The 19,928-nt window shown below is 48.9% G+C and overlaps 2 protein-coding genes across 2 annotated transcripts in view; one reads left to right on the top strand and one right to left on the bottom strand.

Annotated features, from left to right (window-relative positions):
* Nucleotides 1-700: 700 nt before the first annotated feature.
* Nucleotides 701-1,757, bottom strand: LOC122649682 (fasciclin-like arabinogalactan protein 13). Its single transcript, XM_043842920.1, has one exon. The coding sequence runs from the start codon at nucleotides 1,709-1,711 to the stop codon at nucleotides 953-955; it is 759 nt and encodes a 252-aa protein (XP_043698855.1). The 5' UTR covers nucleotides 1,712-1,757; the 3' UTR covers nucleotides 701-952.
* A 3,908-nt stretch (nucleotides 1,758-5,665) lies between these two features.
* LOC122649681 (uncharacterized exonuclease domain-containing protein At3g15140) overlaps nucleotides 5,666-19,928 on the top strand; it is a 38,183-nt gene continuing 23,920 nt past the window's right edge. The window contains exons 1-2 of the mRNA XM_043842919.1: nucleotides 5,666-5,914; nucleotides 6,196-6,398. Coding sequence (XP_043698854.1) covers nucleotides 5,675-5,914; nucleotides 6,196-6,398 — 443 coding nt within the window. The 5' untranslated portion in view covers nucleotides 5,666-5,674. The remainder of the gene's footprint in view (nucleotides 5,915-6,195; nucleotides 6,399-19,928) is intronic.

Genomic DNA, 19,928 nt, shown 5'->3' with positions numbered 1-19,928 from the left:
CTTGATGAGAGATGAGATTTCACATGAAGATTGGAGAAATGATGAGTGGGTTCATTAGGAGTGTGGAGTGCATCAATACATCATGAGGAGCCTGGATCATATTCTCGTACACTCTAAGACGCATAGATGAAATCCATTCACTCTCTTTGATTCCATTTGTGTGCCTACGGACTTAGACAAAAGGCTCTTGTACGAGAATTTGATTTATACTCCATCATGAGATGGACATTGGAACTTTTACTTTTCAAACTTCCCTGGTTTAAGGGTTCATGAAGGGAGTCCGGATCATGAAGGGAGGTGGAGAATGGCAAATGACACCCCATTTCGCTATGCTCTAAGGCTTCCAACGTTATATTGCCATTAGGAGTGCACAGAGGGACATTTATGAAAACAAAATGACATATGTCATCACCTAACATTACTTAAGTATTGAAAGAGCATTGAGAGAGAAATAATGGACGGAAATAGGAATCTCGATTTGTTTGCCATATAAATTATGGGAAAAAGAACTCTGTCTCGAGTGTGTGGTCTAGGCCAGCACTCCCATCATCCCATGAGTCCATCTCTCTCCTCCCCATATGATAAGACATCTTTACCCTCTTATTTTGAGAAGGAAAGAGGTAGACATATTGGAGTGTTGGGCCATAGAAAACTATTTCTCATTAATTATAACCCATAAATTAAGTATAGAAAGGGCGAGGAGAGAGAAATAATGAGAATGCAACTCATGTGGTAGCCAGGCTTCACAATCCAATTTATAACAATAACAACCGACAAACAACAATCAATCAAGATATCAATGAAAGAAAAAAGGAAAGAAAAAAGGAAAAAAAAATGGAGACAAGCACAAGTACTAATAATTCACAAGCAGGTATCAGACACCAAGCATAAGCATGGTGCTTTTTTCAAAGAAAAAACCAATAATATAATCTCTCCCTCTCATCACCTCTCATCACTGTAATAGAAAGCCCAAGCAAATCAATCCAAACCCAGCAACCAAGCCCATTCCCACATTCCTGCCATTGGAACCTGACTTGCTGTTGGCATCCGATGGCGCTGCCTGTGGCTCTCCACCAGTTGCTACCCCCGTACTTGATGTGTTAGAGGCTATAGCAGGCTTCGGAGCTGCTGCAGGTGCCTTCACACCAAACAGAGATTCAGGTAACATCACCTTATCCACTTGATACACAGCCAATGGGAATTGCTGTCTAAGAGCATTGTTGAGTGGCGTATCAACGATGCCAGATGAAACATTCAATTGGTTGTTACCAGAACTAGTGAAATTTAGTCCATCAACTCCATTTTGACTACCTGCTTGAGTTCTAACTGGATTGCTCACAGTTTGAAGGCTTGCCAAGCTATAGTACTGAGGCAACACATGGTACAACACAAGCTCATCTTGATCTTGTTGTGAAAGGCTATTGATTGTACCTGGTTTGAGGTTGTTGAACGCATTGTCTGTTGGAGCAAACACTGTCATGCCTTGGTTGGAATTGTTGAGCTGGCTTTCGATCTGGTTTCCTACTTGAGTGGTTGTAAGGAGACGAATGAAGATGGTATACTGACCAGCTTTGTCAAGGATCCCTGTGAGATTGGCAAGGCCGGACGGTGCCGGTGCCGGAGCAGATTGCGCAATGGCCTGAGGAATGATGAGGAAGAGGCATGGGATTAAAGTTAGTAGAATGGTTGCCATAGGAGAAGTGGAAGCCATGGATATGTTAGTAATGGACTAGTAGGTGGTGGTGGTGGTGGTAGTGGTGGTGTACCTATTTACATGTATATATATGGGATAAAGTTGGGGGGACTCTGGGGTTGGGAATATGTTGGGCATGACAGCGTGAGCTGTCTGCCTATACTCTATAGAGTTAAGTTAAGACAAAGCTTAACAACAAACGCAAATTAATTAAGGAAAAAAAATATAAAAGAATAACTCTAGATCTAGTGCATAAAATGTAGTAATTTTTTCTTCAAGACTTCTAATTAAATCCAAATCAGCCCGGATTTGTAAGTGTTGGCTTGACTAATCCTAGCCTGGTTTATATTTGGGTTTTTGGGTCAGGTTTAATTTTTCAATGAAAAAAAATACTTTATTTAGGTGTGTCCAGATATAAGATGGGACAAAATGACCGTCTCACCTCATGAAAGACGAAAAATCCCATCCATATTGATGTTTTCAATTGGGACCAATTTTGATCCCAGATCAGATTATGGTGGGGGGCATTGCTTTACCAGAATTTACCCTACCCAGTAGCCCAACTCACTCAATTTTACATTTAGAGGTATATTGTCTAATTATTGTTCATTATATGGTATCTTAACCTTAATACCTAATTAATACAAGTTTGTTTGATAGTGCAAAATGATAATGACCCCCAAAAAAAAAAAAAAAGTTTGCATTTTTCTTCTTGGTTGGCAGCCTGGCACCATGTGGGTGAGTGTGGGGGCCAACTGGATATTCCCTAAGGCAAATATATAAAAGTTGTAATTACCAAATAAAACCAATATGGCAGCTAGCAAATGTAGTGGATGATGTGGATCAATGATAATGTTGTAGACCCCACCAACTACGCAACAGTACCTTTGATATTACTGATGATGAAGAGATCTGCATTGAGATCCACCGTTCAAATATGTTGTGGGCCTTGCTTTAATTAATCAGATTGGTATATATGGTCTTCATTGTAATATTGGAGTGTATATAGGTTATATATTAATTCATGAGGTTGGGATTTTAATGTCTTATGACCACCTAACTTAGACAATATTTTGAGAGCTCTACCTAAAAAGGACTGTTTGATTGCTTGTAACTTTGTCTGAAGGGGTCATTTGTATCTTTTCCTGTTTATGAGGTTTTGCAAATTATGGAAATCAGATTTTATGTCTCCATCACAATGAAAGAGACAAATTAACAATAATCAGATCTGATTGTTTATAAAATTACAAATTAGCATATAAATTAATACATATCAAAAGTAACTGGTCTATTATTATTATTATTTTTGGACAAGAGACTAAACTTATATTAAAGAAAATCAGCAAAGGAGGATCTCCCGCTGAGATAAATCATATTTACAAGAAAAGGAGGTGAATTAAGCTATCAAGTTCTAGATAAAACAAATTTAGAAGCTCCTGTTGCAAGGAAGTGAGCTTCCTTATTTAGTAACTGATCTATTTAGTTGTTAATTTGTATCCAATTATATAAATGGGTCTCATATAGATTGATGAAAAACGAATCCTAATACGACGCAAAAAAGAATGGAAATCATAAACAACAATCACACAATGAACACAAGGATTTATGTGGTTCGATAAGATTGCCTACTTCCACGATAAGATGAGATCTGTTTCACTATCATTGGAAAATAGGGTTATAGTCGTTCATCTTCGCACCTCTCTCAGATTTCGTTACAAAGAAAGAACCTTCGCTACATATTTATAGCGAAACCCTATACAAGAATTTTACTGAAATACTCATATAATCCTTAAAAAATTTTGAGCCTTGAAGCTTGCAGCATTTTGATGGCCCTTCAAAATAAACCCACAAACCAAGCTACGAAATACAAGACATCGTACCCCCAACATTAGCTTCAAAATCAACCCGTAAACCAAGCTAAGGAATACAAGACACCGTATCCCCTAGATGCCAATTTCTCTCTCTCTCCTTTAATGACAGAGACATGAAATCCGTCGCTAAATCGTATCAGAAAAACAAATCACAGAAAAGAAATCATGATGTGACTTATAAACTCTGCACCGACAAGCTAGAAGAAATTATATGTAAGTTAATGCAAGCTTGAATGATATATGTTCTTAAGAAAGAGAATAAATACCTGGTGCGAAAGCTCCACCTCAATGGTATAGGGACCACAGGCACAGGTACACGGGCTCAGAGTTATTTACTAGTTCATACTAGAAGCCCAATTACACCAAAGAAATTCCAATCCCAAGCCCAGCCCATTTGTGGGTTGCGGAAATTTAAGTAGACAAGGTAGACCTCAAAGGTTCTTGCTCACCACCCAGAGGGTACACTAGACTACAATGGGGTGCATTGATATATATATATATATATATATATATATATCGGATGGTAAATGATTAAATTTGAAGTTGAAATTTGACATATTGACTAGTTTTAAATGGTTGGGTGGGAAAACCTTTTGGCGCCTTCTTTTTATTTTCCCATTTCTAAAGAGAAAACCACTTAACTTGTGTTCTTTTATCTTGAGAGGTGTTTCATGGGCAAGAAAATCTCTACTTGGTGGTGTTTCCTATGCCCTCTCACAGGACTTCATAATGTACGTAGCCTTACTCCTGTTTCACAGAGAGGTTGTTTCTAGAGACTTGAACCCATGATCATTTGGTCACAGTGGAGCAACCTAACCGTTGCATCAAGGTTCACCCTCTTCGCTACAATGATTATCCTAAATTAATGTAAGACTCATAGGCATATTTAGGGTTAGAAATTTTCTACTCAGTGTCAAAAGGAGTGTCTGTCAACATGAACCTTACACATGACACTTAGAAAGAAGTCCAAGAGCAAGGGTGCAGCTTGGGTGGGGTGCATTTGGTAAGAAAATGAACCTTACCTGACTCTAAACAGGCTAGGCTAGGTTCAGAATATTACAGAATTAAAATAATTCTAAATGAGTGTTGTGAAATTGGTTTTCTCGGTTCACATCCTACATCCCTCCTTACCTATTAAAAATAAACAAAATAGAGCAAACAAAGATGACACAGAGATTTAACATGGTTCACACATCAATACGTGTGCAAGCCTGGGTGGATTTGGATTGACCATAACAACCCTCCACATTTCAAAAAAATTGATTTGAATAAGAAACCTATCTTTTGGAAACAACCTTTTTCCAAAAGCAGGGGTAAAACTACGTACATTATGACTGTTCCTAGACTCCGCACTGGCGTGAGCCTCGTGCACTAGATATGCCCTTTTGAAGAAACTTACCTGACTCACATAGGATAATTTACATAACATTTACCTTTGGTTGGGTTATTGGATTTTCTTTGTGTAAATTATACTTGGGATACCAATGTTTAGAAATTAAGCCTCGGATACCTCATGTATTAAAAAGCACATTATCCGGTCATGCAACACTCGCCACCTCTGCGCCCTAACGTAGGGGGTGCGACGATCATTTTGTGCGCTCTTGTGTGAGACCGGATCATGTCCTTGTACAAGTACCGTCCAAGGCTCTCCAGGACCCCATAGTGGTTTCCATGTGACTTGCCCTGGAGGGCCTTGGACAGGGATCGTGATCCTCTACGGTGCCCTGCCCATAGTGGCCTGTGCAGTCCAGACAGAGCACTGCGAGCAATGTCCGCCTTACCCTTGCCCGAGCGCCTTGCCTAAACACGGGTAAGGTGGACATTGCACACGACGCTTTGTCGGGGCCGCACAGGCCGCCATAGAAGATCTGTATTGCTTGGACGGTACTTGTACAAGAACATGATCGGTGCTCCCCTTGACTTAGGGCGCAAGGGTGGCATGTCTGCCTTCTTTCTCCCTAAAAATTATGTTTACCGCGTTGCAATTCTCATAGAAGTTTTAAAATTTGACAGGATGAAGAAGTGAGGCTTACTGAGGACTGTGGATTGTTGTAATCACAGGCAACACTAAATGCCGCATGCAGATTGCAAGTGACAACTTTTCTGGACGATGATGCTTCCAAGTGTTTGTTTGTTTCGTTACTGCTCTCCCTCAGTGAGCAATAGCATGGCCTTGACAGCTAACTCTATCCTCTCTAGAGCTTCTTTCTCGCTTCTTCCAATGCGAGGGCTACAGGTTGCTGCTTCCGCCTCGTTCTCAAATTCGGCTTCACAATTGGAGTCCGTGGCTCCCATGACAGATCGTTGGAAGCCCTTGTGTTTGTACCATACCCAAGGCAAGTGCACAAAGGTAGCTCCATCTTCCTGAAGCCTTATGAAGCTTAACTCTGTTTTTTGTTTTCTCTCGGTTTCTTCCCAGCTTGCTTCTTCCGTGCTTGAAATATTAGGTGAATTTTGAAATTTCTTACTGGGTAGCTACATTTCTCTCTTGCATACCAACTGTTTGATCGAGATTGTCATAGGCATTCACCTGATGATAATTCAGTCTGTGAAGCAAACTCACACAGTCTTGATATTCTAGAAGACAGCTGCATATGTGAATGACATTTTGAAATTTCTTTGGCACTGCAGACAGATGATCTTTTGCACCTTGCAAAGTTCAATCATAATTGTTCCAAAGATCTTCAAGTAAATGCTGCTGACCTCAAATGTTTGCGCTCTCAGCATCTAGATTATTTTTTGGTGCTCGACTTGGAGGGGAAAGTTGAGATTCTTGAGTTTCCTGTCATAATCATTGACGCAAAAACCTTGGATGTCGTGGATTTCTTTCACAGGTTGAGCTCATCTTGCATAAATCATACTCACCCTTCTTCTAATCCACACTTTCTCCACACACACACACACACACACAGAAAAAAAGAAGTGTGGTAATTAAATGCCCTTTCTAGTAAGTATCTTAAAAAGTGAGTGTAAGGTCTTAGTTATGATCAGGATAGTTTATATATATGCTTATGCTCCCAAGAACTAATGCTAGTGATTTAGTAGCTAAAAGATGCATAAATATGACCTTGTAAATTTGTAATCCTTTGAAAATATATGACGACCTTATACTGTTGGGATGCTCTCGTTTCATTTCTTACAATAAAGTTCTTCCATAGTTCCATTACCCATGAAAAGGATAAATTCTTTTTGTTGGAGGTAAGAATATTCTGTTTGTTTTTGTTGCGTCAAGAAATCGTCGAGCGGTCCTGCGAGTGCCGTCACCTGCAAGTGGACCAAGGGGTCAACAGAGAGAACCAGTGTGGTTCCGGCCTAGGGCTCTCCGATGCCAAAGTTAGATCTCCTGGCGCAAATAGATGAATAGTGATTATTCAGTATGAGTTTAGATGTCCTCTGATGGGGTTGTGTACCTTGCCTTTTATAGTAGCGTATGGCGGTGTGGAGAGTCCCAGTTTGATGGCGATTGTCCAGTTGAGTGGATAGAGGCCCTGGGTAACGGGGCTCTATCCTGATTGATCATCTCTCCGCGGGAGGGAGTGTCCTAGTGGTATCAAGATCCTTGGTGGATAGATACCCGCGTGTGGTGATAATGTCCTTGGTGCTTGAATCCGTCTGGGTGACGTGACCTCTAAGCGGCGGTCTAGAGTCTTGGTGGTGACATGAGTCTTAGCGATACGATCGGGTCATAGGTGGGTAGCCCCCACCTCACGTGCCCACGATGCTGTGCCTAGGTGCGGGCCGCGCTGGGTGAGGCGCGCTGGATGTGTGGCAGCTGGTGAGGCCGCGCCGTGGTGGCGCTTGGGTGAGCCGCGCGAGGGCGCGTTCCCCGCCTTGAGGCCGCACAGCTATGGGCGGGTAAATGCAGTGACATGTGGCGGTCGTTGATTGGCCCGGTGAATATTGGATGTATCATTTGCCCCGGCTCTCTTGGGATAGGATGTCGAGAGAGTAGATGCCTTTACATAGTGAGGGGTCCGCTGCGAATAGACTTTCCTTGTGGGGTTTGCCTGTAAATCCACTAATGAGGTAGGAGAGGTTGGGGGTTCAAACCTTTCCTCTTACACTTTTTCTTCTTTTGTTTTTTGTAGGTATATGTTCCTTTCTTTCACTTTCTCTTTTCTCTTTCTTACTTTTTGTCTCCCATTTTGCTCTTCTTTAATTCCCCCCTTGCATTCCACTTTTTGTCTTTTGTCCTCTCTTTGGTGCCCACCATGTGCTTGTTTTTTGGTCACCTCCACTAGTATCCACTTTGCTTGATTTTGGGTCCTTGTGTTTGGTTTGTGCTCACTTGGTGCCTTGGTTTGCTTGGAAGGCTTGAGTGGTGCTTGGCTTGAGTGCCTTGCCTCTTGTGATCTCTGTCACTTGATCGTGTCCGTGGTGTGGCCGCGTCATCGTCGTGTGCCTGTCTTTCCGCGTGGTCGCCTTTTCTCTGAGGTAAATTCGGTCCCTTTTCTTTCTTTTTCTCTTTTTTTTTTTTTTTTTTTTTTTTTTTTTTTCTTTTTTTGTAGGGCGGCGCCTCGGTGAGGCCGCGCCTGCGGGTGATGGCCTCGTCTGGGTGGCCGCGCGGGAATGGCCGGGCTTGGGAGTGGCTGGCAGCCAAGCCGAGTGGCCAGCGCTTGGGTGTGGCAGCGCCTGCGGGTGTGGCCGCTCTGGGTGGCCGCGGCCAGCCTAACGGGTGCGGCCGCGCCACCCGGTGAGGGCGGGCGTGGGTGTGATGGACCCTCGCTCTTCTTCTCTTTTCTTCCTCTTGTATGTGATGGATCTGCTTGTTTATATTTTGCGGGTGGCATTCCTTTCATTTTTCTTGCCCGACTTCGGGAGATCGCTTTCTCGAGTAAGTAGTTCATTCCCCTCTTGTCCTTCGTATCGTTCTCGGGTGACCTTGGCCACTGCTTGATCGGGGTTGGATCTTGAGAGGAGCGTTCCCGGATCGCCTTCTTCGTGGGTACTCCCTCCTCATACCCTCCCCTAGTGCTGCGATGGAGGTGTAGGACCTTCAGTGTCTCCGGTTCCGGTAGGGATCATCGGCCCTGCAGGGCGGCATCCTCGGCCGCCGGTCCTGGCGATAGGTTAGGCCCTTTGCTAGCATCCTGTCGCGCTTCGACTTGGTCTCCCTCCGTGAGGAGTTCCGTATTCCCGCCGAGGTCATGTTGCGTGCTCCTGGGCCTGGCGAGTATGCCTTCTCTCACCGTGCGGGTGAGATTTGTCTCTACCGTTCATTTTTTCTCCAGGGCCTTCGCCTTCCTATCCCTCGCTTTGTCGAGTTGGTGTTAGAGCATTGACACCTCACCCCTGGGCAGGTGTTGCCCAACTCTTGGAGGGTGATCTTGGGTTTCTATGTCTTTTTTCGCCGCTTAGGGCGTCACGCCACTGTTCCCCTGTTCTCCCACTTTTATCTCGTGAAGAAGGGGAACCATGGATGCTATCACTTTGCTCGCCGCGTGCTCAAGGGGCCCTATGCCTCTGTGGAGCTTCTCACGGGGATCACTAGCCACGTGAAGTATTGGAGGGATCGCTTCTTTTTTGCTACGGTCCCCCGATGCCCATTACGGACTATTAGGGAAGTTATTGACCTCAGAGAGGTGATCGGGGGCTTGGTGAGTGATTTTGAGGTGACTCCCTCAGTGTGCAAGTCGCGATCCGTTCCACGTCCAGGAGTTGGACTCGGAGGCCTTCTGTCTCTCTGGAAGGCGAGTCTGGTAAGAGCATTGTCTTTTGTACTTGATTGGCATGTTGGTATTTGAATGTATATGTCATCGATTGGTTAGGCGGTTTATCACGGTGGATACGCGTCCGGACTTGATTTGCTCCGTGGCAATCTACGGAGGAAGGCCGCTTCTCAGGGTGGTCCATCTGCTGGAGTGACCGATGTTAGTGGTGCTTTTGCGCCTGTGGTTGTTGGAGCGAAGCAGAAGGGTGGACTAGGACATGCCCGCCTGGCGAGCTCTGGTGTGCGTGTCCTCCTTCCCCGTACTTCTCCTGATGATGATGGCGTTTCTGGCTTTGTGCCTCTGCCTCCCTCTGTCGCTCCTTCCGGATCTTCGTATTGCCCTTTTCCGAGGGGAAAGGTGTGAGTTCTCTCGGCGATCGCCATTGATCTTCCCACGTTGGGTGAGTCCCCAGGTGATCGCCCCAGGCGTCTTGGAGGGCTCGACCTTGGTCGAAGCCGGCGTGTCGCGGGAGTGGGTGGATAGGGGCAGGCTCCCTACCGCGAGGATGGCCTTGCAGAGGCTTAGCGATGCTTGTCTGGCTCATCATAGTCATGGGATTTTGGTCTCGTCATGTTCATTGCTCCATTTATTTTTAGATTGTTTTATCGCCTGCCATGTTGATTATAGGTCCATCACCGTATTGCTGAGGCGGTGCTTCGATTGGAGGGTCACGCTTCTCGTGAGGTGCAGATACAGTGCACCCTGCGTGACGTGGAGAGGGAGCTCCAGGGACAGATTGATGCCCGTGAGAGGGCCGAGGCCGACGCACAGAGGGTGTCGGGGGAGCTTGCGGTGTCGTCCGGGAAGCTCCTGGAGGTATCTGAGGAGTTGCATGCGACCTCTGCTGGTGCGGCCGAGAGCTCGGTTAGGGTTCTTGCCTTGGAGGAGGAGCTTCGTTCATTGAGGGGAAGGCGTAGGCGGGCGGCATCTGCACGGTGAAGCGACTATGGTGAGTTCGAGGCATCCTCTGCGTTCTCGATCTTTGTATCGGTGCGGCTTGACCCGCCTTTATGAGGGAGGGGTCCGGGACTTAGCCGCTTGTGTCCTGGAGGTGACCCCCGATTATGACTTCTCTGTTTTGGGGTTCTCTGAGTTTGCTGCGGCGCTTCCGGGTGTAGCTGTGGTGGAGAGCGTTCCGGTGTTAGAGGTGGAGGCTGCCCTACCTGAGGGGGGTGCTGCTGCGCGTCCTCTTGAGGTGGATATGATGTCTCCTGCTGGGTCGGAGGTGACCCACCACTCTGTGATCCCTTGACCCTACGGCCGTACCGATCCTGTAGACGTCTCAACCTTTTTCCTTTTTTGAACTTGAGTTTGTAACTACTATGACTTTTCTATGTGATCGATTTTGCTTCTCTTTGACTGCATTGTCTCCTGGTGATTGTTTGCGCGTTGATACTCTTTGACCCTTGATAGTCATGGGATTTTGGTAGTGGCGTCGTGCCTTGGTGATCCTCGGACCTTGGTTGGTTAACGCCTTAGGCGTAGAGCCTCGATGTTGGCATGACGCCTTAGGCAGGCGCGGCCTCGGTGTTGGCCAGGTCGCCTTAGGCATACGACCTCGGTGTTGGCATGTCGCCTTAGGCTGAAGCCTCTGTGTTGGCATATCGCTTTGGCGTGAAGCCTCGGTGTTGGCATGTCGCCTTGGCGTGAAGCCTCGATGTTGGCATGTTGCCTTAGGCGTAAAGCCTCGGTGTTGGCATGTCCCCAGCGTGAAGCCTCGATGTTGGCATGTTGCCTTGCGTAAAGCCTCGGTGTTGGCATGTCGCCTTAGGCGTGAAGCCTAGTGCCTCGTAAAGCCTCGTTGGCATATCGCCTTGGCGTAAAAGCCTCGGTGTTGGCATGTCGCCTTGGCGTAAGCCTCGATGTTGGCATGTTGCCTTAGGCGTAAAGCCTCGGTGTTGGCATGTCGCCTTAGGCGTGAAGCCTCGATGTTGGCATATCGCCTTAGCGTAAAGCCTCGGTGTTGGCATGTCGCCTTAGGCGTGAAGCCTCAATGTTGGCATGTTGCCTTAGGCATAAAGCCTCAGTGTTGGCATGTCGCCTTAGGCATGAAGCCTCAATGTTGGCATATCGCCTTAGGCATAAAGCCTCAGTGTTGGCATATCGCCTTAGGCATGAAGCCTCAATGTTGGCATGTTGCCTTAGGCGTAAAGCCTTGATGTTGGCATGTTGCCTTAGGCATAAAGCCTCAGTGTTGGCATGTCGCCTTAGGCATGAAGCCTCAATGTTGGCATGTTGCCTTAGGCATGAAGCCTCAGTGTTGGCATATCGCCTTAGGCATGAAGTCTCAGTGTTGGCATGTCGCCTTAATGTAGTGGCAGTGATTCGATTGAGTGGTAGAAGAAGACAAGTATTCTATGACATCTCTTTATTTTGAATGAAATTCAAATTGACCTTAAAACAGTGATGTCGTCTCTCTTGCTACTCCCTCATTGCCTTATTATCATTGCCGCTCTTCTATGTTTCTCTTGGTAGTACTTCTTGGATGTTACGAGTTCCAGGTGCGGTCTACCTTCTTGCCCCACGAGTTTTCAAGCGGTAAGTCCCTGGGCGTATCTGCTTGAAGACTATGTAGGGTCCTTCCCAGTTGGGTGACAGTTTCCCTGCCTTCTGTGGCTGTGATGCACTTGCCCTCCGTAGTACTAAATCTCCCTGGTGGAATAGCCTTTCCTTGACCCTGGCATTATAGTACCGGGCAGTACGTTGCTGGTAGAGGACGTTCCTTAGTAGTGCTCTCTCGCGAACCTCATTTATAAAGTCTAGGTTCGCCCGCAGTCCGTCGACATAGGTACGTTTATTGAAATGCAGGACCCTATGGGACATGGCGCAGATCTCTACTGGCGCCAATGCTTCAGTGCCATATGCTTGGCGGAATGGGCTCTCTCCTGTGGGCGTCCGTACTGTAGTTCGGTATGCCCACAGGGCGCTGTAGCTCTTACTGCCCGCTTGCCTTTGGCTCCTTCTACAGCCTTTTCTTGACTCCTTCAGTGGCGTTACATTGGTGACCTCCGCGACCATTGGCTTTATGGGTATGCTACCGACATAGGCCGATAGTCGATGTTGTAGGCGTGACGAGAATGCTTGGAATTTGGGGTTGTTGAATTGTTTTCCATTATGCGAGGCGAGGATCCGTGGTACCCGAACTTTGTAGATGGCGTCGTCGCGGACGAACTTCTCCATCTTTGTCTCTGTTATCTTGGCTAAGGGTTTAGCTTGACCCGCTTGGTGAAGTAGTCGATCGCGACGACCGGTACTTTCATTTCCGGTCTTGCGGTGAAGTTGCCTAAGATGTCTAGTCCCAGCGTGTGCGAGTATGGGGTTGAGGATTGATGTCGGCTTGGTGGCGGGTAGATGGGAGTCTGCTGGGGCGAACAAGCGACATTGCTCGCATTCTTGGCATATTGGATGGCCTCTTGCATTCGTGGCCGATATAGTCCACTGGCGGAGGATTTTGTAGGCTAGGGCTCGTCCCCGTTGTGCTTCCACATATCCCCTCATAGACTTGGTGGGCGTGCTACTGCCCCTTGGGTCTAGGCGCCGGAGTAGTGGTGTTGTTGCCCCGACATGCGATTCCGTCTGGGGCGGTGTGCTTTGCGACTCTCATCACGATCTTCCTTGCCTCGGCCTTGTCTTACGGTAAGACATCGTTCGGAGGTAGTTGAGTAGAGGTCCATCCAGTAGGTTCCTCCATGATCTCGTTAACCTGCTTTTCCTTATACGTTGGCTCATGCAGGATCTCAACATAGACTGCGCTGGCCAAATTTCGGAGTTCCTCATTGGCTAGCCTGGATAGGGCATCAGTGGCGGCGTTCTCATCCCTGGGAACTCGAACCATCTCAAACTTCACGAAACCCTCGATCAATGCTTGAGCACGTGCTAGGTATGATGCCATCCTCTCATCTTTCGCCTCATACTCTCCATTCACCTGATTCACCACGAGTTGGGAGTCGCTCCGGGTGGATAGGTGTGTGACTTGGATGGCTTTGGCCACCCGGAGTCCAGCTAGCAATGCCTCGTACTCTGCTTCATTATTGGATGCTTGGAAGGTGAATCGGAGAGCATATTGGATACGAAATCCCTCGGGGCTGGTTAATATGAGACCCGCGCCGCTTCCTGCCGCATTGCTCGACCCGTCCACGAACATGTCCCACGATCCGTGATCCTTCTCTTCGGGCTCCCCTGTTTTTGACTCGATCTCAGACAGGGTACACTCTGCAATGAAATCTGCAAGAGCCTGGCCTTTGATGGCTGTCCTTGGTTGGAACCTAATGTCGTGCTCACTTAACTCCACCGCCCGTACTATCAATCGCCGGAGGCGTCGGCATGCGATTATCTTCTTCGAGGGTAGGTGCAGCGAGCGACTAAGATGGTATGGGCTTGGAAGTATGGTCGTAACTTCCTGGCTGCCGTTACCAATGCATAGGTTACCTTCTCGATCCTAGTGTACCTGGTCTCTGCATCGATCGGGACATGGGCGGCGTAGTAGATGGGCCTCTGGACTTTGTCTTCTTCCTTGACGATCGGCGGCCGGCGCGAGCAGGTGGCGGCCGGGTAGAAGTTGTAACTCTTCGTTAGGTTACGTCGCCCAGCGGTGGTGGGCTCTTTAGGTACTCCTTGATTCTCCGACGCCTTCTGGCACTCTTCCGTCCATGTGAAATCTTTAGGGCTTCGGAGGTTCTTCAATGTTTTGAAGAATGGTAAGCACTTATCACCTGATCGTGGCACGAACCTGGAAGGGGCGGCGACCCTTCCATTCAACCTCTGCACTTCCCTGACCGTTCGAGGAGGTGCCATCTCTTGGATGGCCTTGATCTTGGATGGGTTGGCTTCTATTCCACGGACTGAGACTATGAACCCCAGGAATTTTCCTGATGTTACGCCGAAGGCGCACTTTGCAGGGTTTAGGTTCATCTGGTTCCTCCTCAGTACTGCAAATGCCTCCTCTAGGTCGGTCAGGTGTTGGTTGGCGTGGATGCTTTTCACGAGCATGTCATCCACATATACCTCCATGTTGCGCTCGATCTACTCCTCAAACATCTTGTTGACCATCCTCTGATAGGTGGCCCCTGCATTCTTCAACCCGAACGGCATGACGTTGTAGCAGTAGTTCTCTTTGTCCGTCCGGAATGCGGTGTAAGACTCATCATCCTTATACCTGAGGATCGGTTGTATCCAGAGTAGGCGTCCTTGAAACTCGGCATCTCGCGGCTGGCGGTGGCGTCGATCGATAGGTCGATCTGGGCGGTGGGTACTCATCTTTTGGGCATGCCTTGTTCAGGTCGGTTTAGTCGACACACATCCTCCACTTCCCATTTGGCTTTGGTACCATGACCACGTTGGCGAGCCAGGTTGGGAACTTCTCCTTTCTGATGAACCCTGATCGGCTTAACTTCTCGACCTCCTCCTAAATTGCTTCTTGTCGGTCGAGGGTGAAGTTACGCCGCTTCTGTTGAACGGGCTTCCTGGTTGGGTCGACATGTAGTCGGTGTTCCTCTATGGAACGTGGTATTCCCGGCATGTCGGAGGTCGACCATGCGAAGACATCCATGTTCGCTTGGAGGAGGTGTCTAAGCCCTTCTTTCTGTTCCTTGTTTAGCAGCGAGCCAACCTGAACGACCTTGGAGGGGTCGTCCTGGCTGAGGGGCCATGGGGATGAGGTCTTCAGCTGGCCTTCCCCTTCTCTCTGTCAGTTCATCTCTCCAGGTCGGCCGTGCTCTCAGGCGAGTGCCATTCCACGGGTGTTGCCATTGTTCTTTTCGTGAAGGTGGCGTAGCGCTCCCTTGCTTTCTTCGATCTCCTCGGACTTCGCCTACCCCATTCTCGGTGGGGAACTTCATCTTTAGGTGAAGTGGCGATATGACTCCTCAAGAAGTTCGGTGATGGTCGCCCTAAGAGGCCGTTGAAGGACACCGCGGACTTGACTACCGTGAAATTCACTATGATGGTTACTTGTTGAGGGTGTACCCAGAAGGTGATGGGTAGTTCTATGGTACCTCGATGGAGCGGTGGCACTGAGAATCCGTGGAGATAAGTGGGCTCACGGTTTGGCTGGTCGTCCCGAACCCGGGCGTCGATGGCGTCGAGGAGAGTCGTCAGCGAGCGCCCCTGTGTCTTCGGTACCAGTGTATGCAGTCGATTGGCTACCTCCTGTACTATCGGGGCATCTTAAATGCGGGAAGTTTAGTCCTTGAGTCTTCATCAGAAGGAGATCACCGCCTCGGTCCTGGCTATCTTCTTTGGGCTTCTCTGCCGCTCCCACGAACACAGGCGTGAGCTTTGGCTTTCTGGTGGACTCTTGCCCCGGTCCTCCAAGTATGGTGAGGATAGGAGGTCCCTTGGTGCCACTAGGTTCTGTTGCATCTCTCCGCTCTTCTGGGCGGTCTCTCTCTCGATCTGTTCTTCTTTCTTCTCGTCTCGGTTCCACTCTGTCTCCGTCGCGACCTCGATCTCCTGGGCGGTTGTCACGTCTCCCCTTCACATACTTGTTCAAGCTTCCTGCTCTTACCAGTTGTTCTATCTCTCTCTTCAATTGATAGCACTCCTCTGTGTCGTGCCCATTCTCTTTGTGGAAGAGGCAATATTTGTTAGGGTTTCGCTTCTCTGGTCCTGCTAGCATGGGTCGTGGCCAATGGAGTAGGTCACGGTCCTGGATCTGCATGAGTATCTGGGACCTGGTAGTGTTCAGTGGTGTAAACTCGGGGGTGCTTGCCCTCTCACTTCTCTCTGGGCGGCGGTCTGTCCTCTTAGATGGGCGGTCGCTCTTCTCTTGTCGGCGCTCTGTCCTCGACCTCTTACCCTCTTTGCGGTCATCAGGTGCTGACCTCTTGTTGTCCTGTGGCTTGGCCTCGATTATTTTCGTTCTAGCTTGTAGTACCTTGGCCATATTTGCAAACTCGTTGCACCGCTCCAAGAGCTCTTTCATAGTCCTGGTCTCATGACGTGCCAGGTCCTTGATTAAGTCCAGGTCCCTAATACCTCCTGCTAGGGCTGCATGCTGTGTCTGGTCATCCAAGTCTCGAACCTCCAAGGACTCCTTGGTGAACCTGGTAACGTATTCCCTGAGAGATTCCCCAGGGTTCTGTACCACGTTCGATAGATTGACGGTGGTCTTCTTCTGCTTGACGCTGCTTTGGAAGCGGGTGACGGTTGTCGCGTAGCTCTGCGACGAGCATATAGATCTCGGTCGTAGCGTGGAGAACCATGATGTGGCTGCTCCCTTGAGGGATGCCGGGAATGCCCGACAGGAGACCACGTCCGACCCCCCATACAACGTCATCATGCCATTAAAGTAGTTGATGTGGTCATTAGGGTCAGTGGTACCACTGTAGAGTTCAAAGGTGGGTAGTCAAAACCTGGAAGGTAGTGCGGCTGACATGATCTCTGCCGAGAATGGGTGTTGTCCAGGTATGGAATGTGTCTCGTCTTTGGTCTGCTTCTTCAACCCTTCCAGCTTCTCATCCAGGTCGCGGAGTCTTTGATCGAGCTCCTCGTTCCGTGTCTGTCCCCCACTCCTGGCCGGACGTTCGCTGCGACCCCGTTCACGCTCTCCCTGGATGTCCCCTCACGCCTTGAGTGTTGGCGGGATGGTGAATGGTCACGCCGTGATGAACCCTGTCGTGAAGGTGAGGGGCTTTCTTCTCTGTAGGTCCGGCTTCGTCGTGGTATGTGACCTTCTTCCAGTCGTCCGTCGAACACAGACCTCCTGACCAATCTCTGCGGGCTAGACACCCTCGTCCTGGGTGTTGGCGTCCTCCCACGTTCGGCCGTGGTGAGAGGTCTCTTGTTCTCTGAGGTCTTTGGGAAGGCTCCCCTACGGAGTGGGGTTGCATTGCGCAAGTCTCTCAGATCTCACGCCCCTGGGAGACGATCTCCTATGGTTCGGTTCTTGTCGAGGTACGGACTCCACCCTTGCTGATGGTGAAGTCCTTCGACGGTGAGATGTCGCCGCGCTGCGTCAGTATTCTCGAAAGTCGTTGTTCATCGAGGATCTGCCGTTGCGGTCGTTGATCGACCCACGATGGCATGGAGCATTGGGGTCGTGTCACCTCCACCACCGCATCGTCGGCCTCGTCATTGTTGGGCTCGGCGATCACGAACTCGTCATTAAGGGGATCTCTTCCTCCAGAGGGACATGGTCCTGGTCGTTGGCTCTGCGGCGAGAGCACTCTGGGGGTGGTGATCCATTCCTTGCTCCGTTGTTGGTGGTGGTAGTCTTCCTTCGTGCCATTGAATGAGTATGGAAGCGAGCTAGTAGTTTGTAATGGCTAGCGTCGTTCCCACGACGAGCGCAATCGCAATCTGTTGCGTCAGAAATCGTCGAGCGGTCCTGCGAGTGCCGTCGCCTGGAAGTGGACCAAGGGGTCAACATAGAGAACCGGTGTGGTTCCGGCCTAGGGCTCTCCGATGCCAAAGTTAGATCTCCTGGCGCAAATAGATGAATAGTGATTATTCAGTATGAGTTTAGATGTCCTCTGATGGGGTTGTGTACCTTGCCTTTTATAGTAGCGTATGGCAGTGTGGAGAGTCCCAGTTTGATGGCGATTGTCCCGTTGAGTGGATAGAGGCCCTGGGTAACGGGGCTCTATCCTGATTGATCATCTCCCCGTGGGAGGGAGTGTCCTAGTGGTATCAAGATCCTTGGTGGATAGATACCCACGTGTGGTGATAACGTCCTTGGTGCTTGAATCCGTCTGGGTGACGTGACCTCTAAGCGGTGGTCTAGAGTCCTGGTGGTGACATGAGTCTTAGCGATACGATCGGGTCATAGGTGGGTAGCCCCCACCTCACGTGCCCACGATGCTGTGCCTGGGTGCAGGCCGCTCCTGGATGTGTGGCCACGCCTAGGTGAGGCCGCGCCCGAGTGGTGGCCCCGCCTGGGTGAGGCCCGCCTAGGTGAGGCCACGCCCCGGATGTGTGGCCGCGCCTAGGTGAGGCCGCGCCCGGGTGCTGGGACCCCAGTTCGTTCCCCTTGGCTATGGAGCGGGTCGTCTGTGACACGTGGCGGTCGTTGATTGGCCCGGTGAATATTGGATGTATCAGTTTTCATCTCATTTCATTATGCATTGTCATGAGCTTTATCAATCACTCCGGTGCATCAGAAAATTAGTAATAGGATATGATAGGTGGACAAGTCATAACTCTTTGGATGGAAGCATAGTACTATATCTCGCGATATATCGGTATCTCGGGCCTACCGAGATATCCAAAATATCCGAGATATCGCGAATATTCGAAATATTGCATTTTTCTGCATATTTCGGGGTCCATCTCGGGGTATTTGGCCATATTTAGGCACGAAGCTTCATGGACAGCCTTATTTAAGCTTAATAAACACATTTAAACCATAAAATTGTAAAAATGTGAATTCAAATTGGTGTTTTGGGCTTGCACCCTTGATTGACATACGATGCCGACCTTAATGTATAAATAGTTAAATACACGTAGATTAATGAAATCACAACTTAAGTTACAATTACAAGTGCTAAAGCTGCTAATAGTAGTTCTTTGTGCCTCCCTGGATCAATCCCACTCATGCCTCGGAGTCGACGTCCATTGCTCTCTGTTTGAATGACATATGTGGACCACGGTATAGAATCGGAGAAGAAACGAGTGTAGTCATCCACGAGTGTCACGTAAATGGAATCATCAACGATCGTAGGTAACCTATCCTAGGATATAAACTAGGGTTACCAATCGATCGATCCGTGAAGAAGATGATCCATCGCTGTGATATGATGTTGGCGCCGTGAGAGGCGATGGCATTGTTGCGCATGTATGGTGGTGAGGTTGGTATCTAGGTCCGCTAGGGTATGCAAAGATGTTATCTACAAAAGATGATCCAAGATGTCCCTGGGGACTGGGGTCAGTAGTCGTAGTCCCCTACCCTACTAAAGCGCCCGTATGATGATGATCCATATCCATATCCACCGTAAGGTTGTGATGCGCCATAATCCGATGCCAATGGGTGGCGTGTGCGTCGAAAGATGGGGCACGCCAATGTCGATCGGTCCTCCCTCCCATCGCCCGTACTTTCGAACCACCAGCAGAGCTAGATAGGTTATCAATGTCCATGTGATCGAGGTTGCAATGTGTTTGTCGACCCCTACGCTTCTGTTGTATGTATGTAGGGGGCCTCTCGAGGGGGGGGTGCGGGGCACGTGCTCCGTGGTCCGTATCTTGTGTGGCGTGATCAACTGTGTCTCTCCGGTGAATCGGAGTGGAGTGCTCACGTGCCGAATCCTGGGCCTCTGCCTACCACATAACGCTCTCGCATGCCGTCATATTCTTCACCAGCATCACCCACCACCAACATCACCACCACCGGATCACCATCACCGCGCGCTCGCCATCATCACCATCATCATCATTTGAGGACTTAGACCAGTCTTCATCATCGACAACATTGCCGCGGTGGCTTTGAATGGTATGGGTGAGGCTTCCACTTGCATGTATCGACCCTCGTCGGCCGTATACTCGTCCACATCGGCACCAATCTCGGAAGCTATCGTGGGGTCGGGCCTACCTCCCTCCTCATCCAAGCTGGCTCACCTCTATCCTCACTCGCTGATCCACAGTAGGGTCCTCATCGTGCAAGTCGACTTGAAAGATGTCGGCTAGATCCCGATGGTGCCCCTCTGTCCTCATGTCCCGTGC

This window comes from Telopea speciosissima, chromosome 2 (assembly GCF_018873765.1).
Source record: "Telopea speciosissima isolate NSW1024214 ecotype Mountain lineage chromosome 2, Tspe_v1, whole genome shotgun sequence".
NCBI classification, from domain to species: Eukaryota; Viridiplantae; Streptophyta; class Magnoliopsida; order Proteales; family Proteaceae; genus Telopea; species Telopea speciosissima.
This window is presented reverse-complemented; position numbering and strand designations above follow the sequence as displayed.

Bases quoted from the DNA above. Each gene is read 5' to 3' on its own strand.
- LOC122649682 (XM_043842920.1), bottom strand. From the start codon at position 1,711: ATGGCTTCCACTTCTCCTATGGCAACCATTCTACTAACTTTAATCCCA.